Source organism: Acanthochromis polyacanthus, chromosome 8 (genome assembly GCF_021347895.1).
Source record: "Acanthochromis polyacanthus isolate Apoly-LR-REF ecotype Palm Island chromosome 8, KAUST_Apoly_ChrSc, whole genome shotgun sequence".
In the NCBI taxonomy this organism is placed as follows: Eukaryota; Metazoa; Chordata; class Actinopteri; family Pomacentridae; genus Acanthochromis; species Acanthochromis polyacanthus.
Window position 1 is genome coordinate 18,553,274 of NC_067120.1, and position 26,987 is coordinate 18,580,260.

The window sequence follows — 26,987 nt, forward strand, 5'->3', positions numbered from 1 at the left end:
TTCACACATGTATTAAATGGATATACTGTAAAAAAAAATGAAAAAGAAGACATATTTTAGTTTAAGGCCTCCCCATTTATTTACAAAAGTTTTTCTATAAGTCTGAAAGATAATATTCATAATAAGTTCACTTTAAACTGAAAGTAAGACAATGCATGACTTCTAAAATGCAGTCCCCTTTGTATGAAATGGTAATGCACTGGCAAAACGGAGTTGGACCCTTCAATACTGGCTGACGAATACTTGTGTTGTTCTTTGAAGCGGGATCGTATAAGGTATCTACTCATAGTCAGTGTGTTACCTATTGTAGATCGCTGGAAGCCTGATCAGCTAATCTACACAGGTGAGCAAGAACATGGAAGTTCTATGGCTGACAAAATGTAGGGCTAAAGCAGTGTCTGATGATGAGGTAAAGTAATGGGACTATTCTAAACAGTGTACACTATGGTGGATATTGACTTTTTTTTATAGGTGGATGTCTTTTAGGTGGCTAAAATATATTTTGCTGTTGACCCCAATAACAACAGTATACTTGGCATCCCTGACAGCAGTCTCTGCTTCTCCAAACTTGAAGCGTGCGGGTTATGATAGGTTGTCGGTAATCCGCTGACTATGGGTAAGCACCTCATAAAACCCCACTTCAAAGACATCAATCTGTCTTTAAGTTTGCATCAGTAGCATTTGCAATCATAGTGGCAAGAAAAGTAAATAACAGAAGCAAAACTCTTTACACTTCACTAAATTAGTTTCATGATTAACTGGCAGTGCATCATCAATAGGATTCAGCAATAAGACCAACCAAGCACGTAGCTGGTTTTGACAACACGATCCATCATTAAATCATGCAGCCTAAGTTGCTGAATCTTTCATAGAAACTGTACCTCTTGCATTTATTTCCTTAAAAGTCCTTTTGATTTTACTGAAAATACAAAAGGTATTTCACTGTAACCACATCTCCATTACATCATTAATTCAATCTAGTCTTGATACATCCTCCTTTCTGTCTTTTGTTTAGAATACTTATGAGTGATTTAAAAGAAAATCACTGTCACTAATATCTGACTAAAGACCATGATTGAAGAATTAAAAATGTAACACTTTGGATAAATTCTTTGTATTAATATTCCACATTGTCACCTCAGCATTTTACCATGTGTGGTTCAGGCTGACGAGTCTCATATCTCATCGAGCTCCTTCATAAAGTTTCTGAGGGCGTCGAGGCAGTGCTGTTTGATCTCCAACAGGTTTGCATCTAGTGGAGCTTGCAGCAGATTATCCAAGCTGGGCTCCTTGGCCACCAGCATCTTCACCACTGTGCGAAATGTCTCACAGTCCTGCCTGTAATGCTGCACATGAAAAAATCATATCAGAAACGCCAATATTCATGTTGATACAATGAGGTATACAGTGTAGAAAAGCAAAGAAACAAAACAGGCTAAAGATTCCTTTAGCCCTCACAGCAAAAATCGGTGGATTTGTTATTCTGAGCCTCTCCAACATAATCTGTCTAGGCTTGCAAAATGCATTATATGTATTTGTAGTCACAACTAAACTTGCCACCAGCTCAATCTAAGTTAACAGGTTGTGCCATACAATTTTGCATGTGTAGTACATATATAGTGCCTAATGAAAGCATTTACCTACTTTGGAGGTTTTCCTCGTCAATCGCTTTTCAACAATCAATCACAGCCAATTTAATCTGGCTTGAATTTACAAAATAAACTTGTTCATGTCAATGTGACAACATTCCTACAAAGTAATGCAAATTAAAAATGAAAAAGACATAAAATAAGTGATTCCTTAAATATTCACCTAACCAAAAAAATGTCCAATCAAGAGGTGATACAAGTCACACAATTAGTGAAATAGAGATCATGTGAGTACAGTGAATGTGTCTCTAGTGACTGTATCATAAAGACACCTGTATCTGGAAACAAGCACACCATCTCCACCATGAAGCATAGTGGTGGTGGTGGTGGTAGCATCATGATGTGGCGATGCACGTCGGCCATCAGGTCCTGGAAGCTTCAAATTAATACAGCAAACTACAGGAAAATTCTGGTGGACAATCGGATGCAGTTTGCAACAGAACCGCGACTTGGGAGAAATGTGTTTTCCAGTGAGACAATAACCCAAAGCATACAGGAAAAGCTAAAGAGAAATAGTTTAAAAACAACAAGGTGATTGTTCAGGAGCTGGACTTGAAAAGGACTGTTCACTCATGAAACCCGTGAACCTGAAAGAGCTTGAACAGTTTTGCAAAAGAGAACTGATTAAAACTGCAGTCTCCAGATGTCAAAGCCTGACTAAGACCTTTTCACAGAGGCTCAATGCTGTAATTGGGCTGAAGGTGAATCTCATACTGACTTAAAGGAGCGAATGCTTACGCCACTGCTTATCTTACGGGTTAAGTAACAGACATGACATTGTAGAAATCTGTTTTTTTACTTTGACATGAGTCATTTTTTTGAAGATGTTGTAAATCATGACCTAATGTTGAAAAGCAATTAAAAGGAAAAACCTCCAATGGGAGTGAACTGGCACCGTGCTTGGCACAAAAACTACAAAAGTAAAAATTTGTGTATTTGTTTTACAAGTGACAATGTATAGTTGTATAACAAAAAAAGTATAATGTTAAAGAAAAAGCATGCATTTATAATTTGGTGATATATTTCTTACCCCTCCCACACGGGTTAGCACTGCTGTCTAACAGCTGTGGGAACTCTACAGACCGACTCCTCACTTCAAACCTAATGAACCCAGATCTGGTAAACCGGTGTATTTCATGAAACAGTCGTGTGAATGTGTGTATGCGAGTCTATTCAAGTGCATGTCTGCTTTTACCAAAAGGGACGTGAGGTGTCAGAGTATGCTGTAGCATTCTTTCACACCACATTGCAACAAGCTCTCACATCCCTCTCAGATTTTACTGCCGACCCAAAACGGCTGTTAAGGTCTTTGTTAGAGTCCCAGGTGCAAGCTCACAACATCTTTATCACCTGGGGGGAAAAGGCTAAATGTGTGGCGGTTTACTGAAGGCACTGAGAGGTTTAAGGCTACACTGCCCTGTCAAAAAGAAGCATTAGACATCAGAGTACACCGAGGTTGAGCCCTGATCACCTTTCTCCTCAAGTTAATGTCACACAGGATACTTTTCAGTGGCTTCAAACCGACACTCTGTAGGCGATAAAACAAGTAGTAATTCTCAGATAATGTCCACACAGAAAAATGTATGTACACTAAAATGCACATGTATCAATCACCAAAATAGTCATTATAATGTCTAGTAAATTTTAAGTATCTTTCTCATGTCAGTTTTGCTCAAGTGTTTGAAGATGTGACCTACTTCTTTAACGTAATGAAAACAGTGGCAGCATCCTAAGAGGTACAATATCTGTGTCATGTGCAGACCACACAGCCATTTTAAAAATGTGGGCTCTGTTGGCCTTCGTTGTAGAACAAAAATTATCTGACAGTATCTCATCTACTATTAACTGTCGGTTAAATGCAATAAAACACAAGTCATCAGCTTTGGTAAGTTTGAAAAGAAAAATGCTGCCTGTCAACTTAAATCAATGTCCATGCTTGAACAGAATGTGAGGTTAACCGGTAAAACAGCTTTATTCCAGGGTTCTGCCAGATACGGGCAAATTTAAAGCCACAGCTACTGTTCCTTTGCCTAGATATATATTATGTAATGTGTCCTTGCTAACTTGTGATCGCGTATCTACTAATCTGCATAAGTGATTCACTGTCATATGACTTAACATTACTTGAGGGTTTTGAGCAAATAAAGTGTCAGGAATGTATGACTTGCTGCAATATTTCACGATCACTACTGACAGAGAAGAGGAGAACGAAGAAAAAATACCTTAAAATTGGAGTCAAAATCTAAAAGGGAGCTCAGCTGGGTGAGGTTTTAAACACATAGAAAAGGTCAAAGAAACCAGAAACAATATGACATTCAGCCTGGAACAATAAGCATGGAAACACTTTACCACATGGGACCCTTTCACTGTGTTTTCAAGCAAAACAAAAGTCCCAGTTTAAAAAGCAAGTGTCTGAAAAGGAGGATACCGACAGTACCTGTTTGGTAGAAAAAAATCCCAGGTGCACAACTGTGTATGTTAGACTGGGGTCAGAATAGGCTACATGAGTTTATGTGAAATTGTAAAATTATACACAGAGCTTAGTGAGAGAAAACGGGTCGTCATTTTATGCTCTACTTGATAATTAAAATGTTAAAAACTGCAATGCCTGCAGCCCCTTTAGTCCTCCTTTTTATTCATTCCTCTCTCTCCTCCTGATAATCTCTGACTGAACTAGCTACAGCATGCTCAAATACTTGATTCCCACCTGTCTGTTCATACCTGTATCCCTAACTAACCTTCTGTGCTACAGTCTATGAATTTGAAACAATGGTTGCTACAGCTACAGGGAAAATGTATGAAATGCTCTAGTAGAGTAAAGTAGCTACTATGGCTGATTATTACGGCATTATGGGTTATTAACACAGGATCACAAAATACATTGTACATACACATGCTGGGGGAAGGCCAGTCGAGAGAGCTCTGACAGAAATATCCCAGACTGTGGGAGATGTTTGGACTGTGGCGGACGCTTTAATGTCTGCAGATCATGTCAAGCGAATTTGTGGCCTCACATAATGATAGTCTTCAATGCAACCACAAGGAAGTGAGGCTCACGACACGTGTGGCCAGCTGATCTCAGGGTCAGCTTTATTCAACAAAGCATGTTTCCTTCTCAATCTCCACAGAGTATCATCTGCTCCTTTTTGGACTGTTCAGAAAGTTTTCTGTTAAATAATCCCAACTGAACGCAAAACAAAGTTTCAAAAAGGTTTCTGTGCCACTATTTCTTATGGGTAGATTACTCTTTCCTGAAAATTAGTTCATTAATAATCAAACTTTTCTGAAATTAAGCATTGTTTAGAAAAAAACACCTGGTTTCAGGTTTTAAGATAGGACATGAAACAAGGGCTTAATGAGATGCAACCATGTGGTGTACGTTCCACAGCGCCTCTTAATCATTTAAGTTTGCTATCTTTCAAAACAACACCTTCCTTAGTTTTTCCCAAGCTAAAACATTTGCTGACAGTGATTACATTTTCACTTCATTATATCCAATAGACACAGCTTGACACTTGAACGCTTCAAAATAAGCGAAATAAGCTTGGAAAAAGTAGTCTTAGAATGAACTCAGAGTGAATGAGATTTCTCTTTATTTTACTGCAGCACAGAGGAGTGTGAGCTGTCATGCGCACCAGACCACATGCAAATTTGTGTGAGATGAAGAGTGCGACTCTACCTTTATAGCAGTACTAAACAATTGTGACGTGACTTAATACAGTCTGCTATTATTGTAAAACCTGATCCCATGTTACTTGAACAAACAGGAAGAGTGCTTTTGACCTGGGCATGCTCTTTATGTTAGAAAAAAAGGTTGCAGGGAGGTTCTGCCTAGATTCCCTCCCTGAAGTGGGAGTCATGTGCTGATTTTTAAGTCTGATACTATGGGGCCACACAGGATGGACCGGAGCCCCAAGAGAAACAGCAACACTGGGGGCCTTAAGGAGGAGCCTTAAAAAGTGGGCTTCTGCTCAAATCGGATGTTTGTGGAGGTCCAAATTGTGAACATACCGACAGGAGTGTGCGCTGGAATACCGAGTGGGGGCTGGGAAGTTAGGGGTTTGAGTGAGATTATACATACGGTTCTCACATGGACATTTAGTGAGGCTCTGTTCAAATGAGCGCTGAAGCAGGCAGGGGTCCTGCATAATAAGGGAAGTAGGGTAATGACTTGAGGGCTGGTACACATTAGGGGATATTAAAAGAGCCATTTTAATCACTCAAGCTGCAAACCGGACCTCTCAATGGAGGGGCTAATAGTTGAAATGGATATGTTTCATTTGTGCTGATTGAGATGATGAATGGACTTCAGTGAAAATCACTCCCAGGCACTTATTTCAATATCACATTGTGATATTGAAATAAGGATATTTTCCAAGTTTTCTTGTGGTTTTCACTGATTTGAGGCCTATTTATGTATGATAAATAATAAAATGCATTTTTTTGGAGAATGTGGCAGATTTACTTTACACTAACTAGACTAGAGCACAAAAAAGTTGCCCACTACCTGATCTGCTCGGACAATCCCCCACAGTGACAGATCAACTGTGCCTGGGGCAGATGTTACAGTAAAGACGAGGTCGAGGTTTCTCCCTCTCACCATGTCTGTAGAAGCGGCTGGAAATGGCAGGGTAACCATGTGTGCACTAATGCCAAGAGATGTACCACACTGTGGGTGGGCCGCCTGCATCCTGCAGGGCAATTCCTGCCCTGCTTTAACGGGAACAGATAAGTGGTACTGTAGTGCATAGTGATGAAGGGGAGGGAAAAAGTGCAACTCCAAATAGTAGGCCACAAGAAGCGTCACAACCTGAAGTGCTAAGGACTTTACAGCTGACTCATCCTCCTTTTCTACAAAAAAAGTTTCTCAAATACAGCACTTCTCAAATATTAGGTGCAGCAAGCCAAGGCACACATTTATACACCTCCCACATCTAATCCTCGACTCTCAGGGACATTATGAAACCAATTTAAAAGGGCTATCCAGATACATAGCACACCATGAGATCTAGGTAAAGTCTACACATGTAATATGAGGCCACTGCACAGTAAGATGAACCTGTTAGAAACTTTAGTTTTGTGGCTGACTTGTCACAACCACAGTGTGCTGCTATCAAGTCCTGTGTAATCACCTTAACTTGGGATATTAAGGGTTGTCAGGTGTGGCATAAAAGACTCTGTCACGGGTCAGCCTCATGTTAGACTACAAAGGCTGAACAAAAAATAGGCTACTTAATGAAAAAAGTCCAGTGAAGTCAGGTTTCCTTTGCTGTCTTACTTGAGTGTCAGTACCCTTACTAGAGACGTAATAAAATAAAATGCTCCTTGATCATGACAAAAAATGTCGCTTAAAGAAATCTGAAAGACAATCTGACCTTAATGCCGGATAGTAAGGGAATAAAATATAATTACATGTCTGGGTAAGAAATAAAAGTTAAATATGATATTAAAGACCTAGTGATACTAATGAAGGAAGGTTCAGATCTAAAACAGGAAGTAAAGATATTCATGGTTGATGATGTTGTAGCACAACCAACAAAGCATCATAAATTCATAGAAGTTAGGCTGTTTCATGGAGTAAATCTGACTACCGTCTCAATTTCCAGCGCCTTAGCCTTAATGGCCTCCAACCGGCGAGCCTTGAAGTCCTCCTCTGGTGTCAGCTTTGGCTCCATGCTGGCAGCCGCCACCTCCTCCGACACCGCTACAGATGCTGAAGGTTTTTCCTGGCAGGCCAAAGGTTAAGGGTTAGAGCTGAGGTCAGCAGGTTTAGAAACTGGCTCTGATTTCAAAGTGTTTCGAATAGAGACAACTCTGTACTCTTACAGGTGTTGAGTTCCTGTTTTCGAGTGTGTCTTATTAAGCATGCTGCATGTCAACAATAAACAGAAATGAGGTACTATACAGAGTGCACTTCTCTGACTGCAGGCTCTTGATAGCCAAAGACCAAAGTTTATAGCCAGAGACACAAATACTTTAATTGGTTACGCATACAATTACAGAAAGCATAACCAAAATGTGTATCAACCAAAAACACATTTAGTAAATTATAAAAACATACCGATGTTTTTGGCACATTGACTACAATAAATATACTGCATATTACACATCGATATGTTAAAGTCACATTACAGGACAGTTTGATAACTCTTGTTTTTAACGGAACTGAAAGACACTTCCAGACTTCAAGACTGCATAAATTAATGGTGGTGCAAAAAAATGTCCTCATGTTGTTTTGTAAACTCAATCTGGCAAATCCTAAAATTGACAGTCCTTAAATGTTGTAAATATTTCCTTGTTTTCAAACCACATGAAAAAGTGGACCATGACTAATATGAACAGTGTGCAGTTTGTTTGGGCCACAACCATTACGCAGCAAGCTGCAGTTGTCTTGTAGGTCAGTGTTTAGATTATGCATCTGTGGTTATATTCTGTAACATTTCTTTATAGCTCACATTAACAGAGTTGTTTTCCCGAGCTGTTAGATAATGAGAAAATTTAATAATTGTAACATGGACACGTTACAGTTATTAACAACTTTTGTAAAATACTGGCATTACCTTTGAAGATCCTGAACCATGAGAAGGCCCCTCTACAGAGCTGCTGATAGTGTGGCTCGTCACCACATTGGGCTTATCTATGGAGAAAATATCAGAGTACAGTAAGCAAATAAGTACATATTGATCCTCAGACAGTTTTGTTAAACAAAAAGTTCTGACTGAGATTAGATTACTTCAAAAAGAGGGTTATCCAAACAATACATGAGAAAGGAAACAATGTTCTTTGAATTTTCCCCTGAACTGAGATAAACCCTGAGGGAACATCCCCCCCGGTCTTGGACATATGCCATGTTAAATACAACATCCCTGGTCAAATCTGGACAGAGATCTGTTTTATATTTTACTCTCCTCCTTTCTACACATTTCTTAGGTCTCTCTAATGTGCTGACTAATAACAGCAAAATGCCATAAAATAATATTTTACAAAGACACCCCAGAGGAGCAACTGCTTTCTACTGTGAGGCATCAAAATAACACTCAGTGATCACTATGAACCACCGTGAGGCCACAGCATTATGAGGCAGCTAAAAAGTATAAATCACAGTTTCTTTTCAATACTCCCTTGTTTTAGTCTCCCACACAATGGTGGTTGTGGAGTTCAGCTGTGCTTAAACTGAAACATTGTCCTCTGTTGGCTCCGGTGTGTCTAGATTAAAAAAAAAACAAAACAAATAGGACTGTTTGTTTTTACTAATGAAATAAGTCATTGTGATTAGGGTGATCTATGGTAAAACTTCATCTGAGTACCTCAGCGGGGACTATTGAGGCCCAAGATGGCACTTTTACAGAGAACCTGCAGACACTGCAAAAAGACTGGATACTGTGGTTCAGTGCATACAGACAAGCAACAGTGCAAAAGCCAGACACTTTTAATGCTCTACTTAATATGGCAGGTCACTGAACCATGTCTGAAGGCTCAAGGGTTTGTAGCTGTTAAAGCTGTTCTTTCAAAACTGAAGTTGAGGCAAACAGCCTGTCATCATCTAGAGGGGTTTTAATAGTACAGCTTCTAAAAAAATAAATAAATTACCTTTTAATTTGCAAAAAAAAAATTACACAGCCCTCCAGTTACAATGATGGAAACATGTGTGTGTGTGTGTGTGTGTGTGTGTGTGTGTGTGTGTGTGTGTGTGTGTGTGTGTGTGTGTGTGTGTGTGTGTTTGCGTATGTGGAGGAAAAGGTTGAACACAGAGCTCAGCTGGGGGCTCATTAGTATCCTTACATCAAGTGAATAAAGGACATGGTTTCTGTAACTGGAGCAGAGGATTCAACAAACATGACGTCCCCAGCTAGATTTCTCCAGGAGCGCACTCTTTGGACTATCATAAAAGGGTTTCAGTCAGCAGCCATGCACTATAGTTTATTAGAGGTGTAGTGAATAATCAGCCAAACATTTACAAAGCCAACCAGTTAGTCTTCATCCTTAAAGATTAAGACAGATAAAAAACAAACAAACAAACAAACATAGTACAGGGAATCTGTGTGTATAACAAAGCTTGGGAGACATATTCTTATCACCAAACACTATTTTTGTGTACTTTTCTGTGCTGCCCTAATTAGTATCCCAGATGGGTGAGAGGGTGGGAGGTACAACTGTTTTCTCACTGTTTTATTGCATTTTCAAAGGGTGGTACTAGATGGAGCTAAGCTTTCCACACACAAAAATATGTTTACACATCTTAGAAATCAAAGGACTGCAGAAATGACTGTCCACATAGCTCCCCTCAAATAAATAACACTGCCCATGTCAAAACACTTTAAAACAAGCTTTCGTAAAAGCAAATTGACAAATATCATGAGCTCAGCATTGCTCATTAAAGTTCTGAAGGCTATAAAACTCAGAAAAGAAAGTATGTCAAATGAGAGGCTCAAAGTGATTCTGACGACATCGTTAAAGCACCGAAGAAAAGGTCAGGTTCTGAATCCAAAGCCAAAGCACCCCAATAGACCAAGGGCATCCTTTTTCCCAGCATCTAAAAGTGCTCGGTGTTAGCGTAATTAACATCCTAACATGTTTCAGCACACCCTGACCCCTCATATTACACACCATCTCTGAAAACAGATGCTTAACCTATTAATTCCTTTAGACATTTCAAATATGCATGTGCCTTTGTAAACTGGGAAAATTATGTTCATTGTTGTAATTACACAGGGTGAAACAGCTGCACAGAGAAACATTGTATAGATGAGAATAAACTCACTACTTTCCTGGATCACTCCCATTATCAATTCACTTTTAGCTTTCTTTCATGCTGTGGCCAGTCACAGCGTGTCAGGTAGTTCAGAGTAGTGCTTTGTTATTAGATGTCACGCCATCCACTGGGGTGCCAGGTCATACAGTCAAGTCCATTACTGCGAGGTCTGTGCAACAGATTTAAAATCAAAGGTGGAAAACAGAGCTGAGCAGCGCATGTTTGAATCAGAAATGGAGAAAAGACTTTTCGGCTGCCTCTCTCAGTGTCAAATTTGCTTTAAAGACGATGATTGCTCAAGTATCTGAGAAAGATTTCAATTACAAATCCAAAATGGAGCAACCTAATATCTGCCATGTGAATTAAGATTGGCAGCATTTACATGTACTGAACACTGCTCAGTAGTGGCTCTACTAAGGTTAAGAGCACAGCACATAATCTGTAGACCACCGAACCACAATTGTCAGCTTTTTTTGGAGTCCTACTTTTCAGTGCCATTTAGCGAGATAGAAAGACAAGGTTTTTTGAATCCATTAACTTCAGCTATTTGACAACCACGGAAGACGTAAAGATCCCCTACTATACCCCGTTTTCAATGCAGTCAATGCAAGTCTCACGTGTCACAAGAATTTGTATTTCAAGTTTCAACTGAAAATAGTGCACATATTGTGATTTCTGTAGCACCACTACCTATGTTGTTTTTGCTTTTTTTTGTCTTTTACAGAGACAGTTTAGAAGAGACAGGAAAGGGGGGCCACCCGCTCAACCAGGTAAGCTATCAGGGTGACCTGGTTTCAGCTCTGTTCCAAACAGGCTGTTTCACAATGTGTAGCTTTACATCCAACTAAGCTGTTACTGCCCACACCCATCTCAAGAAGAGAGCCGCAGGCAAACATCTCTCTGCATCCGCTCTGTTAAGAGCTCAAATCCCAATCTCTGTACTCACAAACTTTGAGGTGCAGTTCTGCACAATGTGTGTGGGCCTCATTCACTGTCAAATCATCCTGAGGGCTCTGATGCAGACTTTTCAGTGCTATTAAGTTCCTGTCCTATGTGCTCACATATCTGCAGACTTTTTGGAGGGACTTACCCATAGTTCATACCAAAACTGGTGACATCTATACACAGTTATCCTACCCCTCATAAAATGTGCACAAACGAAGCATACATGGTATGGAGAAGAAATGTATCTGTTACCAATATGACACGGATGAGTAATGCAAATTTATCTGGCTGCTTGCTGTTATTATTTTCAGTCAAATGTCTGCATAGGATTTACAGATGTTCATGGCAATTCAGACTCTTGGTAGTTAGTTCATATGTATAAACACTGCAAATGAAATGCAAGTCTTAAATCTTGTTCATAAATGGTGACGCACCGTTTGCAAACAATGTGTGCTGTCACAATCATGTGTCCCATTCTTTCTTTTTGTACCATTTCTAGCCCTCACAAACTCACTCAAGCATTACAGCTGTGACATTGGTCTGTAAGTGGTACGTCCTCAGAGGGGAGATGGGGATTAGGTCACTTAGTGGCAGAGAGGAGCAAACCTCATTCAGAGAACACACTATAATCTAAGGACTTTGATACTTACGCTTTTGCTGTGCCTGCTGATATGGATAGCCTTTGTCCCTGTCAGGAGAGAAGTTCCTGTTGGTATTTGATCCAGAGCGAACAGTTACAGATGGCTGGGCTTCCCTCCTTCCAGGAGAGCGGTCCCGCGTGATTACAAGAGGCTGACAGGTCCTGTAGTCATCACGGTCTTCTCTATGGAAATAATGATAGGAAGAAACAATCAAGAATTTGTGCGTCCACTGACTCCTTCCAAAGTACATATCAAGTAACACTGTACAGTAAAGCAATTTATTGGTGACAAAACAGAACACACACACACACACACACCATGCGGATATATTGTATAGTATGGTCTTAAAAACGGTGTATCTGTTTAGAACTTTAGCAATACTTCTGTCTTCGTTTTGGTGAGCAAGTCATTTAGCTTCACTTGAGTAACAGGCTCAGCTTTCATGCTTTTTAAAATTTTCCTAATTAGCAAGATAACAACAGAAAAAATACATTTTATGGTGTGACAGCTTGTTTAAAAGCATCAAGAAAAAGTTAATTTATGTGTTTTAATGTCAAAGCAATAGCCTCAGTTAAATGTTAAACGCTCTGTAAAGACTAAGACTGATTGGAAACCCACTTCTTGCTTCACCTCTTAAATCAAAAAGCAGACATCTGTTTTTAAGACCTCTGTGCTTAGAAAGGCGTTTGTTAAATGGACACTAGAAAGCATTATGAATGTGAGGGCACAGACTTGGCTTTTCTGTCCTGTTCTGTCCTCGGAGGAGGGCCTAACCCTTGACCTCTTTTGCGGAAATGATGAGGTCTACCACTGCTCCTGAAACCAAGAAGAAATACAATCAAACACATACAGGCAAGTAAGGCAGTTTTATAAAGAAAAGTCCCACGAAAAGAGTAAAAATAAATCTATTACAGTATACTAAATGCATGTTTAAAATATGCAATTTTCATCATTAATAGCTTAAGAAGAAAAATGCTGGATACTCATCAGTGAACGCCTTCACATTAGTAATGGAAACAGAGTAAGCAGAAGACAAACCACAAAGATTTAAATTCAGACTCAGTGGGGCACTGCGGCACACTGATCAATTTGTGGAACAGAGGCAATCTCCCACTTTGGCGCAACCAACAGCTGGCTGACAGACGGACCAATTTTGGTCTCTCCTCACTATGACCTGTCTTTAGTTGTATGCAAAGCCTTGATTAACCCTAAATATGGAGCTGAAGTTAGAAAGCACGGTCACTGGATCTGTTATTTAACCATGTAATGAAAATTCTGACAGCATTTTAAAAGTTTCACACATCTAGGAAAACTACTAAATCATCATTGATCATTCCATCTTGTTTTCAAGATTTTCCAAACTCAAAGCTCAGGTCCGGACAACGTGTTTTGTAGAGGTATAAGCAACCAAAAGGCACCTGGCTGTCATGACCTCTGCTTGAACTCAAGCCACATCTCAAACAAAAAGCAGGTCTAACGAGGCCTCAAACTTTTGACTCGTGGTCTGTTTGAAGCAGCCAAGACTTAGATCGCCATTTGCCAAACACCAAATTTTCATTCATGCAGTACAAAGTTATATCCAAATACAAAGGTTGAAAAAGAAATTGTGTACTTACACACGTGGACAAAATTGTTGGTACCCCTCAGTTAAAGAAGGAAAAACCCACAATTCTCACTGAAATCACTTGAAACTCACAAAAGTAACAATAAATAAAAATTTATTGAAAATTAAATAATCAAAATCAGCCATCACTTTTGAATTGTTGATTAACATAATTATTTAAAAAAACAAACTAATGAAATAGGGCTGGACAAAAATGATGGTACCCATAACTTAATATTTTGTTGCACAACCTTTTGAGGCAATCACTGCAATTAAACGATTTCTGTATTTGTCAATGAGCGTTCTGCAGCTGTCAACAGGTATTTTGGCCCACTCCTCATGAGCAAACAGCTCCAGTTGTCTCAGGTTTGATGGGTGTCTTCTCCAAATGGCATGTTTCAGCTCCTTCCACATATGTTCAATGGGATTCAGATCTGGGCTCATAGAAGGCCACTTTAGAATAGTCCAACGCTTTTCTCTCAGCCATTCTTGGGTGTTTTTGGCTGTGTGTTTTGGATCGTTGTCCTGTTGGAAGACCCATAACCTGCGACTGAGACCAAGCTTTCTGACACTAGGCAGCACATTTCTCTCCAGAATGCCTTGATAGTCTTCAGATTTCATCGTACCTTGCACACTTTCAAGACACCCTGTGCCAGATGCAGCAAAGCAGCCCCAAAACATTACTGAGCCTCCTCCATGTTTCACCGTAGGGACAGTGTTCTTTTCTTCGTATGCTTGGTTTTTGAGTCTACGAACATAGAGTTGATGTGCCTTACCAAAAAGCTCCAGTTTGGTCTCATCTGTCCAAAGGACATTCTCCCAGAAGCTTTGTGGCTTGTCAACATGCATTTTTGCAAATTCCAGTCTGGCTTTTTTATGAGTTTTTTTCAGCAGTGGTGTCCTCCTTGGTCGTCTCCCATGAAGTCCACTTTGGCTCAAACAACGACGAATGGTGCGATCTGACACTGATGTACCTTGGCCTTGGAGTTCACCTTTAATTTCTTTGGAGGTTGCTCTGGGCTCTTTGGATACAATTCCAACGATCCGTCTCTTCAATTTGTCATCAATTTTCCTCTTGCGGCCACGTCCAGGGAGGTTGGCTACTGTCCCGTGGGTCTTGAACTTCTGAATAATATGAGCCACTGTTGTCACAGGAACTTCAAGCTGTTTAGAGATGGTCTTATAACCTTTACCTTTAAGATGTTTGTCTATAATTTTTTTTCGGATGTCCTGGGACAATTCTCTCCTTCGCTTTCTGTTGTCCATGTTCAGTGTGGTACACACCTTTTCACCAAACAGCAGGGTGACGACTTGTCTCCCTTTAAATAGGCAGACTGACTGATTATGAGTTTGGAAACACCTGTGATGTCAATTAAATGACACACCTGAGTTAATCATGTCACTCTGGTCAAATAGTTTTCAATCTTTTATAGAGGTACCATCATTTTTGTCCAGGCCTGTTTCATTAGTTTGGTTTTTTAAATAATTATCTTAATCAACAATTCAAAAGTAATGGCTGTTTTTGATTCTTTAATTTTCAATAAATTTTTATTTATTGTTACTTTTGTGAGTTTCAAGTGATTTCAGTGAGAATTGTGGGTTTTTCCTTCTTTAACTGAGGGGTACCAACAATTTTGTCCACGTGTGTATTTAGGAAAAACAAGCAAAATCTATAGGGTAAAATTTCAGACACTTAAAGTGAATGTTTCACGATACAATCAATACACAAGTTTGGCGAGTCATGAAGCCTAAAATTACCCATAAGCCCCACGAGATAAAACAAACTAATAGCAACTAGTTATACACTGATCTTTACTCCAGTTGATATCATTAGCTACTGTACAACGCTAACTGTTCATTAAGAGTGCTGTTCATTTGTCATCAAAGCAACAGAAGTACCGTCTGCAAGAAAGAATCCTACTTCTTGATCTGTGGTCGATGCAATAAGATGAGGGCAGAAGCAGTCAGCTGCTTCTTGACAGGTGAAGCTAAAGTGTAAATTTACCCTAAATAAAAACACCGCAGTTATACTGTTGTGATTATAGACCAATAATACATGGGTACCATGACAGAAGAGGATGACAAATTTCAGTTCTGTCTGAAAACAACACTGGGTTACCCTTTTATACTGGTAAGTTTCTGGTCATTGCAAACCTTCACTTTTTCAAACTTACCATTGTACAGTCCCTGAGTAATCTGCATCCAATGTGAGGGATGAGAGTTAAAAACCAAATAGTTCTCATAACAAAATGAAGAAAAAAATCTACAGTTTTTCAGAGGATAATATAGTTATTTAACACAGTCACATCAATCGTCAGTCATTCAGTACTGAATTCCCTCTTTGATTTTCCTACAGTGAAGGAATCTGGGACCAGCTAGACTTTGACTTAGTGAAATATTCACTTGATCGGTTTAACAACTGTAACTATGTAACTGATCATCATTTTTACTTCTAGTTTAGTTGTAGAATGCATTTTTACCCAGAACAAAAACTCTAAATTATGCCCTCGTTCACTTACACTGGCAAAATATTAGGAAGACACCATTTAATGGTCAGGAGCAGGAAAAGCTACTTCGGTGTATCTGTGGACAACTGAAAACTGTTTCAGGGAAGGTTGTTCTTCTTTTTAAAAAAAATCTTTTTCTTTAAGTCAATCATGTGTTGTAAAACTTTCATGAAGTGCTTACTAGTAGAAACCCCATACTAATGTTGTTTTGAGCAGTTGATCAGTTTTGTTTATGGCAGTTAATTTGTCGAATTTTAAAAACATTCAACACAGGTTCACGAGTCTTAAAAGTGGTCGTTCAGTGCTTCATGTATGTATGCCGCCACCACCATCCAAGGCTTCAGGAAAAATCCACAGGAGTAAATTTTCAAAAAAAACGGAAGATTAGGTCATATGAAATTGGTTATATGATCCTAAATTTGTAATTTAGGTTGGTCAAATGCCTATTTAATAGTAGGCATGTTTTTACACACCTTAACCTCTTAAACCCTGGCCATATTTTCAGAAAAAATTTCTTCGGCACACCTGTGGGCCGACCGGGCTTAAGAGGTTAAAGCATTTGACCAACATGCCCCTAACTATTGTTTTAATGCAAAAAGGACCAAAAAGACAGGACATATATGCTGCTCTGAGTGTCTGAGCTGTGCGCATGAGTGAGTGTTTGACTGAGGGAAGGAGTGGTCCAGCTGTTTTTCCTCTCAGGGTGGGGTAAGGGGTAGAGGTGGGGTTATTTGGCTGAGTGAGTAGACACTAGTGCCCTTTGTCCTTTTCTTTAGCCGGGTATGACTCCTGGAAAGGGGCCTGGGCCCCGTAAAGTGGTGGTATGTCGAAGTGGCCAGAAAAAGGAAAAGTTTCTGTTGATGTAGTTGTTCTTCGTCCTGCACATGTGGATTTTATTTAAAAATTTCAATATAAATGAATTGAAATATGTTTTTTTCCCTGAAGCTACAATTTTCTGCCACAGCAACAATGTTTAATTGTAGATGGTATGTTTTTTTTTGTTTTTTTTTACTATTGTTGAATGTTGATGGAAAAGTTATTTTGAAAAAGTGACTTTAGACTTATGAGCTTGTTTAACATATTGCTTCATGATACTACATATTAACAGAGTCACGTATTACAAGGTTCAGCCAGTTTTTCAAAAGACGGAACTCTGCCTCCATCTAGTGGTCAATTTGATGAATTACACAAAGAATTCAGTGAAAAAAATATAATTTGACAGAATCAGAATGAAACAAGAATAAACGTATTTGACAAATTAAGAATCTTGGAAATAAAAGGATCAACATACTACCTTGATTCTAACTGATGCCTCAGATCATCTCTTCCATAGCTCTGTTGAGAGTACGAGGCCCCCTGAAAGCAAAAATCAGAATTTCAGCAGCATTAACTGAAAAATGCAGTAAATGTGGATTGCTTTTGTGGCTACTGTAATTGCTTGAATCTGCAAAGGGCCTACAAGAATCTTAACTAATGAAAGCACTATGTCCTGTAGCTGTTAACCTTCCTACAGTGACACACATTGGTACACCATTCAGTCATGTCTTAATGTGATCTAACTATAGACTGGCACTGACTTGTAGCACAAAACAGGTTTTAGTGTAAAGACCATGCATGAAAAGTTTGTCTTACATTTCGTGGTGGAGAGGAATGTCTGCGATAATTTCCAAAGTTATGGTTATCGTCAAAGTACCGGCGGTCATTGGATGGATAGCTCCCTTCGCTGTGACCTCTTTCTTCCTGGTAATTGTCCTGGTAACTGTCCTGGTAACTTTCGTGGTAATTTCGAGGATTGCCATACCATGAGTCATCATTAAATCCTCTATCAAATTCCACCCCCAGTCGTGACATTGGGTTCCTCTTTTCAACAATATTGACAACTCGATGAACCGTCACCTGAAATGACAAGACATCATAACTGACATTTTAGTACATTAGCCTGAGCCAAAAGGAAATAAAAGAAAAACCCCTACATAGTAGATGACATAATGTTGTGCTTGAGTGTCATGAGAAGTCGCTACAACACTGAAGAAAATCTCACTACTCATGGCCATTCAAAGCTAAAACCTTAAAATTTTTAACAGCAAAAGTGTTCAAGGACAGTTAGTGGCAATATCAACGATTTTTTGTTGAAATACAAGTCTGTCAAGTCACGACCTATTGCCAAATTAGGTAACAGTTTGAAGTAAATTCAAGGGAGGCCTTCTGGCTTTTTAAAAATTTCTTAAAACCAGTCATGATCATATTGGGCAACTCTAAATCCAGGTTGTAGCAACAATTCCCCTGCAAAAATGAGGCCAGGGAGATTGTTTTGGTGAAAAATTTACAAGCAAGAAGACAAGCAAAGTCATTGAAAGGAATAACTTGCTGAAAGATAAAATTGAGCAGGTCTGTCTTAATGCAGAATCCAAATCTTGAGCAAAATTAACCATTTCAGCTCAGAGGTTGTTATTGTTGCTTCCTATATATATATATATATATATCAAAGAAGATATTAAAAATGACAAAAAATAAAGATAGTGAACAAGAGGGAGAAAGCCAAGAAAGATTTCATATGTCCCAGTAAAGAATGTAACTGTCAAAGTTTAATGTTATGACAAAAAAGTCCTCATTGTATGTACTTTGTCAAAGACCCAAAAGGGAAAATCTTTGGTGTTTTTAAACCAAAGTCAGAGGATCCTTACGGTCATCTGAACCCAAAATGGACCAAATACTTTCACAAGTACCACCGGTCTTTCCACATCCAGACATGTCTGAATTCAAAAGCTTCTTACTGACAGCAGAAACTAGAATGGTGTATAAAAAGTACGTACAGTACATACTTCATAAGGACAGCTGTATGCAATGAAAGTTTAAAAAAAAAGCATACAATTTGGAAATTAAAAACTTAGGATTTCTGGTAAGTGATGCTCTAAAACACATCAAATGCAATGATTGATTACAAATTGCACTTAACAGTAATAGCCACAGGTACTGCCACTTTAACAATGCAGTTTTTCACTTAGTAACTAGTGGGCTTACTCAAAGGAATACAGTTTTTGCCACGCAAACCACATCTTTCCTTACCTCTCTTGCATCTGCTGATGAGAAGTGGTCTTCATATTCCTCTCTAATACTTTTTCGACCACGGCGATATGCCACTACAAGGGGGGGAAAAAAAGAGTATGTGTTGTTTAGAATTCAATGTAAGGCTATGAAGTAACTTTTACATTGAGCCTAATATATAGCAAAATTATAAAATTCTATTCATACAGATTTGACATGAACTGGAAGATGCCTGAATAGACATGTTTAGGAGAGAAAAAGCCTGACAAACATTGTTCTACGGGTAGCCAAAATAAAGGCCAGATACTTTAAAAACAATGTTGTGATACATGAGTGCCGAGTATTTAACCCTGATTAGCAATGCAACAGGCTGTCTAATTTGTAAGTCATCAGCAGAGGCAGAAACCAACTGTGCTGTTAGTATATTATCCAGTGAAAGAAAGCTTCAATTGAAACTGTCAGGCTTCTTTTCCCTCCTGGTGAAGTTTGTAAAGATGGAGATTGGAGCCACAATCTTTAAAAGTTTTGATGATGACACTTCATGCTTTGTCAGGGTTCATGGAACAACATAGACATGCATGGCTCTGTCGGACAGCTGTTAATCACCCTTCATAAGAACACTGGGGTGTTGGCAGGATGGGAGCTGGAGGCTGCTGGTAAAGATCTGTCCAGCTGTTGTTCTGACAATTCATAACAGACATGCACTGCAGACAGAAAACATTTCTAGCAGGCCCTTGTTGACTAGCAGTTTTTGTGTTTGTCACATCCACATGATCCCCACTTTTTCTTGGTCAAATGCATCAGTCACTGGACTTCCAACCTTTACGCAACAAAGTTATAAAATTTGTTCTCCACTACAGTCTTTTTGAAAATGCTTTTCTAATGACTATTGAGAAGAAAATATGCTATGCTGACATGGCTTATTTTATATGTGAACTTGTGCAAACACTTATTCATAGTTATTATACGCATTTGAATTTATTTACCAAACTGATTACTCTAGTCATCAGCTGAAGTCTGCACATGACACTGAAGGCTAAAGTGTCCAGCTCCAGCACAATCCTACAGAAACAACACGATTTCAAAAATTTCTGGCATGACCTTCGCCAGGCTCACATTTTGATGACTGAAATAATTCTCTTTAATCTCTGAATGATGTGCTATAAACATTTCCATATGCAGAAGAAAGGGAAACAGCCAAAACAGTCCAGTTGTAGGATGAGATTTCTATGAAAGACTACTGTAGGGTTGAAAAAAATGTGCAAAATGCAGTTATTTTCACACACTGTTGCAGGAGTGATGTTGTTTCTCTGTCTGGTGTCCTCAAGGTGTTTTAGGGAATAATGATGGACCTATAAGCAAAAAAGAAATAAAGCTTAATTCATCTGACTCCATCAGTGCACAAACACCCTGAAGAAAAGACCCTGTAGTATACACAAACGCACACACAAATACAGGCATAGACACGGTTGTTGACCTCTGTTCAACGACATTTGTAGTATAGCCCAACCAAAAACATTAACTGATCCCTTTTCATAAACAGTGACAGCTCTGTAGTAAGCAATAGTCAGGCTGCACTTGTATAAATACAGCGGTTTTACATGTGGACCTTGTGCAGTGCAGTCTGGATGTAGATAAAAGCACTGTTCTTTTAATTGGCTTGTTTTTGTAATTTTTATTTTTACAAATGGAATGAAGCTTATAGGCATCTGAAATGGGGTTTTTACCAAATCCTTAGCCTCTCTGGACACACTAACTGAATGCTGTGCAGATTTGCGAGCCAAAGCAAAGTAGTATTTCCGCAGAAACTGTAGAATACAGGTTTCACAATTTTGCAAGTAAGTTTCAGCGTTAAAGTTTTACCTGAAATGTCTAACTGAATGGATAACAGGCTTTTACAGAAGTAAGAGTTGTAGGTATATAAAGGTTTGGGTCGCCCCTTAACCTAATTTGACCGTCGTAAGGGGACACTGCGTGTCCGTTCCCCTTTTCACAGCCAAATATCCAGAGTACCTAGATGTCTGCAGCAGACATCTGAATGTAAACAGTCCGCATAAGTGAGCAGAAGAGGAACTGGTATTCAAGTCACTGCTGTCAAACTGTGAAGAGGTGACGTTTGCTATGTATTCTACTGTATGTTGCTGTAACTGGGCTAAAAAGCTGTAATAGCATTGCTGTTAGCACACCTAGCTAGTATAAACATCAGTACACAAGGAAGTCGTCAGAAACTCACCAAACAATGAGGCTATTTCAACACTCCTTGCCACAAAGGCCACATTACATATCACGCCTATGGCCTAAAGACACAAGTACACCAATATAAATTACACCGCAGCCCAAACTTTCCAACTCGTGGACATAGGTACAACCAAAACACAGCTACAAATACTGTACAGTAGCGCCAAACACATCATTTCCTGTAGGCTCTTCTTCGGTGAAAATATCTGAAAGCAATGAGCAGCTGCCATCTTGTGGCGACAACACGAATTGTCTAGTTGCCACAAGATGTCGGCCGCCGATTGCTCCGAACGAGTTTTCCTTACTTCGCTAATTTACAGAAAATATTATCTTTATTAGTAAATTAGTAAAATCATGGGGGGAAAGATTAATTACTTTTTAAATTGGAAACTAAAACAAACGACAAAGAATGTAAAAACTGTAAATTATATCCACATCAAAAATCAGTATTTTTACAAATAGGCATATTTGTCCGTGATTACAAACATTTTTTATGTCAAGGAGCCAGTGAGACTACAACTCACATTTACGGTAACCTTTTTATTATGAGCTATTTAGAATTAAGTAAAAAACATAAAACATAAAATTTTAGGGAAGGGGGGGAAAATAGCAGAGGATGGTTTCGATCCATCGACCTCTGGGTTATGGGCCCAGCACGCTTCCGCTGCGCCACTCTGCTTGCGGTATGTGAGGTCGAAACAATAGATTATGTAGATAGTACAGTCAAAGCAGTCCATTTCTAGCTAATCACAAAGGTTGATGCTAGAGGTACGGACCCGTACCCGTAGCATCTGTACTAGAGGTACGGACGTGTTAAGGTCACTGAAGAGCTGGCGATGGTTAACTACTATTTGCTGCACATTACAGGCAGTTTATATGAATGACTTTGACGGCGAACATTGTATAATTTAACTAAAATACAACGTCTCCTCTCACACTTTACGTAGACAATGTAGTTTTTATGCTTTTAGACGCCGTGTCTAAATTGTTTGAAGTCCAGTTCCTATTAATTAGTTTACCGCGTTTAGTGGTGGAAGCGGCTGACGAACTCCATTGCAAATGTTCCCATTTAATTTCGGACGCTAATTTACAAGATAAAATTAAGGATGTCGAATATGAAACAAACACTCGTGAATGGTGAGGAGCAGCTCTTTAATTCGGCATGAATTAAAAAAAACCCACAAACTCGATTTACGGTGATATTGTGAGATTTGTTTGTGGTGATGTAAATTAGCCATTCAACAGAGTCCGCTAGCATTAAAGTGACTGTGACAGGGTCTGTGTTGACAGACGCAGAAAATACGTCAGGGTTTTGTTTAGGTTGTTAATATGTAATAGTCTGTCGCTACTTTTGAAGGTAAAAAAAATACTTATAGTTTGCTGGCTGTTGGTTCCGCCATTCATTCCGCAGATTCACCTCGAATCACGGAAGCGCCTTCATCAGCGTCGCCGGCTCATTAATATTTATGTTAAGGGAAAGTGCTGTATCCGTAGGCCACAGGCTACGGGTACGGGTCCGTACCTGTAGGGACAAGGTACGTTTTATCCGTTTGATTCCCGGCTATAAAAGACACAAGCAGAAACAAAAAATCAAGCCGTTTTTTCATTTTTTCGTTTTGAGCAAAAAACAAAAAAAGCAGGAAACGGTTCGTTTTTTCGTTTATTCGTTTTGAACAAAAAACAAAAAAACAGGAAACGGTTCGTTTTTTCGTTTTCACCCCCAAAATGAAAATATGACTCCATATTTCGTTTCATTGGTGGGCGGGGCTTCGGAGCCTGCCAGTGCACAATAAAGCTCCTGCCCATCACAATAAAGCTCTTGCGCTGGCATTCATAGACAGACTGACTTTCATTGTATTGCCTGCCCCCACTGCACTTCCCCTAACTCTAAATCAAAGCAAGTCGTGTACACAGTAATGGCAGTCATAACCAGTGGTGTAGTCTAGTTTTTTCTACTGGTTATACTCCAACCTCATAAACCAAAGCCAGGTCAGGTTCTCATATATGTGCGCGTGCACTCACATGTCCGCGCACACACACACACACACACACATACACACACACACACACACACACACATATTATGTTTTTCTATCATTGTGGGGACTTACCATTGACTCCCATTCATATCTAACCCCTAACCCTAACCTTAACCAAACCCTAACCCTAACCAAAACAATGGCTAACCCTAAAGAAACGTTTTTGCATTTTTACTTTTTTCAGTATCAACAACATGGCCAAGAAAACACTGTTTAAACTTGTGGGGCCCGAAATGAGGTCCCCACAAGTGACATAGTTTTCGGTTTTCCTACCGTTGTGGGGACATTTGGTCCCCCACAACGTAGCAAATGCTAGAACACACACACACACACACACACACACACACACACACACACACACACACACACACACACACACACACACACACACACACACACACACACACACACACACACACACACACACACACACACACACACACACACACACGCAGCAGCAGCTCCTTTATTTCAAACTACCAATTAGATACTTATAGACATTATAGCGTCAGCAGCTCCTCCTCCTGCCATCAGGTAGAGCTGATGTTTCCTCTTCATCAGGTAGAACTGATGTTTCCTCTCCATCAGGTAGAGCTGATGTTTCCTCTTCATCAGGTAGAGCTGATGTTTCCTCTTCATCAGGCTCCCTTTCCTAAATGTTAACCTTAGCTCCAGCTGTAGTGTTCCCTAAAGTGGCAGTATTCACAGGACAAGCAACAGGCTTATTAAAACACTGAAATAGTTTCATTTAGCTTTGCTTTCTTATTCTTATTTTTTCTCCACTGACTGATGTTGGGTCATTAGAAGTTCTAGACTCATGTCCCTCTTCTTCTAAGCTAGGGGTATTCAGCTAAAATTCAGAGAGGTCCAGTCAGCAAAGGTCCAGAACATCATAATGTCTAACTTGAGTTACTGTGATATATGCTGATGTAACCTGGTAGTTTTATTAGAGTCTGCCTGTGATCAAAAACTGACCGTCAAATAAATTCAGTACGGTTCAAAAACATTTTGACATTTATTAATAAATAACTTTTATGTAACTGTATATCTTAGAATAAAGTGCAGAACTTAAAAAAGCATGACTGAACAACCTGAATCAACTTCTATACATCTTTAACAATACATAAATCTCATAAATGTAAACATTTGAACACTTTTACATTTTTGTCTGTCTCATATCACTCCCCTAATATCTCTGCAGCTTAATGGGAGAGCTGAGCTGCTGCTTGTTTGAGCCGTTCTCAAAACATATTTTGATTATGTTCATAGTTGAGAAAGCTGCCTTACAGCTGTTTGCTGAGCCAAACATGGTCAGCATGTGACCACAGTCTGTCCTCTAGAGATGTATAAGGCACAAAAGATACGACTCTCAGAGCCGATGCTTTGTAGTAAATCTGAAGAGCCGACTCCTAACGTATTTAATGGAGTATGGAGTTTAACACTGTCCTAGCAGAAAACATGTTACTGGATCCTAGATTAAAGAAGCTTGCCTTCAGTGACAACAGAGCTGTTGATGAGAAACTTCAGAGAATAAGAGCAGCAGTCTGACACCTCCACCATTAGAGGACCAAGTGGAGGAGGAACCTCAAACTTCTGCTGTGTGGAGGCTCTTTGATGGAAGAGCTACAGGAGATGATTCAGGAGAAATCCTACAGCTGATGTGGTAATGGAGGTTCATATCTAGAGGAAGCCCTCATCCAATCAGCAGACGACCCACTGAGCTGGAGGCAGGACAAGGCCTCAGTCTGCCCCACCTGGTGAAGGTGATGGAGGAGAGACAACTTCTTCCATCTGAGAGAATCTTCTCAGAAACACAGCAGATATTCACTGAAAGAAGAAATGTATCAGCCCATCCAAGCTCAGCCATCTGATTTTTCTGAATGTCAGCCTGCTCTGAGGACATTTATACTGTTTGAATACTGAGTCTGGTTCTGTTTCTGTTCTGGTTCTGTGGGTTCATGTGCAGAGTTTTGTTCATTTGTTTTTGTGCAAAAAAGTTTGGTTGAAATATTAAACAAAAGCAAGAATACCTGTTTTTGTAACAGAGCAAATGTACAAAATGAGTCAATTATAAGGCTTCTCATAAAAACACTGAATGAAAAAGAGTTTGTCAAAACACAAACGATTCATATTTGCCAGGTTAGGATAAAATATGAGGCTACAAAGAATAATAAATTAGGAGCCATTTGGGAGCCGAAAGAACCGGCTTTTCTTTGGAAGCAGTGCCAAAAGCTCTCTAAAAAAAGAGCCGAACTTGCATCACTACTGTCCTCTCTGTCCCTCATCTCTCAGCTGCTTTTTGAAGGCAGAGCTGCGATGCAATTCAGCGATGTCATTGGCTGAGTAGCGTCACGTGGGATGCCTGAACTCCTACATAATTGGTGATGTATAGAAGTTGATTCAGGTTGTTCAGTCATGCTTTTTTAAGTTCTGCAGTTTATTTTAAGATATACTGTTATATATAAGTTATTTATTAATAAATGTCTAAATGTTTTTGAACCGTACTGAATTTATTTGACGGTCAGTTTTTGATTACAGGCAGACTCTAATAAAACTACCAGGTTACATCAGCATATATCACAGTAACTCAAGTTAGACATTATGATGTTCTGGACCTTTGCTGACTGGACCTCTCTGAATTTTAGCTGAATACCCCTGGCTTAGCAGAAGAGGGACATGAGTCTACAACTGTCAGGGTCCTCTCCTCATTCCCTCCCCACCTGGCATCCCAAACAAAACCCCCTCCCTTATCCTTTTCCTCCCTGTCTTGCCTCCTGTCTCCCATCCATCCCTTTTCCTCTGCTTTCCCTCACAGCACTGCACCTGAGTGGAGTTCGGCTTCACAGCCGTCTCCACTCAGGTAATCAACCTCCTCCACGAGTCCCGGGCAGCTGGAAGAAATCATCCTGATTACTCACCAAGCAATAAGTACCGGCTCAACACTCCACACCCTGCCAGATTGTTGAAATAGACTGCTGTCAGTTCACTCTCTAGCCTCCAGAAAGTTTGTTGAAAATTTGACGTTTTTCTAGCGTATCTCTCTCCTGCCTTCTTCCAGACCCAGCTGCCCGGGAACTTACCCACCCGAAACCCTCACCTGAACCCCCCAACCCATTCGGCACCGGTCTCCTCCCCACTCGGATCCCCCATTCCGCCCGGACCCCCTCCTGGAACCCCCGACCCATTTCCTTCCCGGCCGCTGGAGCTGCAGCAGTCAACCGACTGCTCCCTGCCTCCCGGAGCTCGTCCCGGAACATCGCCTGCGAGACGCCGTCTCTGCCCGGCCAGTCCAACACCTCGGCCCCCCGGATCGTCAGAGTGCTACGTCTCGTTCCCTCCGAACCCCTCCTCCTCCATCGAACTCTGAGCCCTTTGACGTCTGGCCGCCAGGGATCCCCCACAGCCATCTGCGACGCTCCGGTCCCGCCCGGACCTTGGACAACCGCCGATCCCCGTCCCCAGACCCACCCGGCCACATCCTCCCTCCACCAGCATCCCTGTTCCTGCATCCCGGTCTCTGCACTCCAGCCATATCCACCCCTGTACAATAAAACCCTTTTTCAACTTC

The 26,987-nt window shown here is 40.0% G+C and overlaps 1 protein-coding gene, 1 long non-coding RNA gene and 1 other non-coding gene across 3 annotated transcripts; 1 reads left to right on the forward strand and 2 right to left on the reverse strand.

Moving 5' to 3' along the window:
* Positions 1–54: 54 nt before the first annotated feature.
* On the reverse strand, positions 55–21,611 carry LOC110962623 (periphilin-1-like). Its single transcript, XM_022210614.2, has 10 exons — positions 21,376–21,611; positions 20,429–20,494; positions 19,164–19,237; positions 17,730–17,993; positions 17,392–17,453; positions 12,720–12,803; positions 11,997–12,169; positions 8,210–8,286; positions 7,241–7,375; positions 55–1,346 (listed from the first exon to the last, which is right to left on the reverse strand). Coding segments are annotated over exons 2-10 (1,041 nt in total). The 5' UTR covers positions 20,430–20,494; positions 21,376–21,611; the 3' UTR covers positions 55–1,175.
* A 376-nt stretch (positions 21,612–21,987) lies between these two features.
* trnam-cau (transfer RNA methionine (anticodon CAU)) lies at positions 21,988–22,059 on the reverse strand. The gene has a single exon. It is a non-coding gene; the product is annotated as a tRNA-Met (tRNA).
* A 3,902-nt stretch (positions 22,060–25,961) lies between these two features.
* Positions 25,962–26,987, forward strand: LOC127535038 (uncharacterized). The gene is made up of 2 exons (XR_007943670.1): positions 25,962–26,396; positions 26,478–26,987. It is a non-coding gene; the product is annotated as an uncharacterized LOC127535038 (long non-coding RNA).

What these genes read in the sequence shown, in the direction of transcription:
- LOC110962623 (XM_022210614.2), bottom strand. An exon ending in TCAGCAGGCACAGCAAAAGC is followed by an intron (nt 8,287 to 11,996) that starts GTAAGTATCAAA and finishes TTTTCTCCATAG; the next exon opens with ATAAGCCCAATGTGGTGACG. An exon ending in AGGCGCTGGAAATTGAGACG is followed by an intron (nt 1,347 to 7,240) that starts GTAGTCAGATTT and finishes TTTCATGTGCAG; the next exon opens with CATTACAGGCAGGACTGTGA.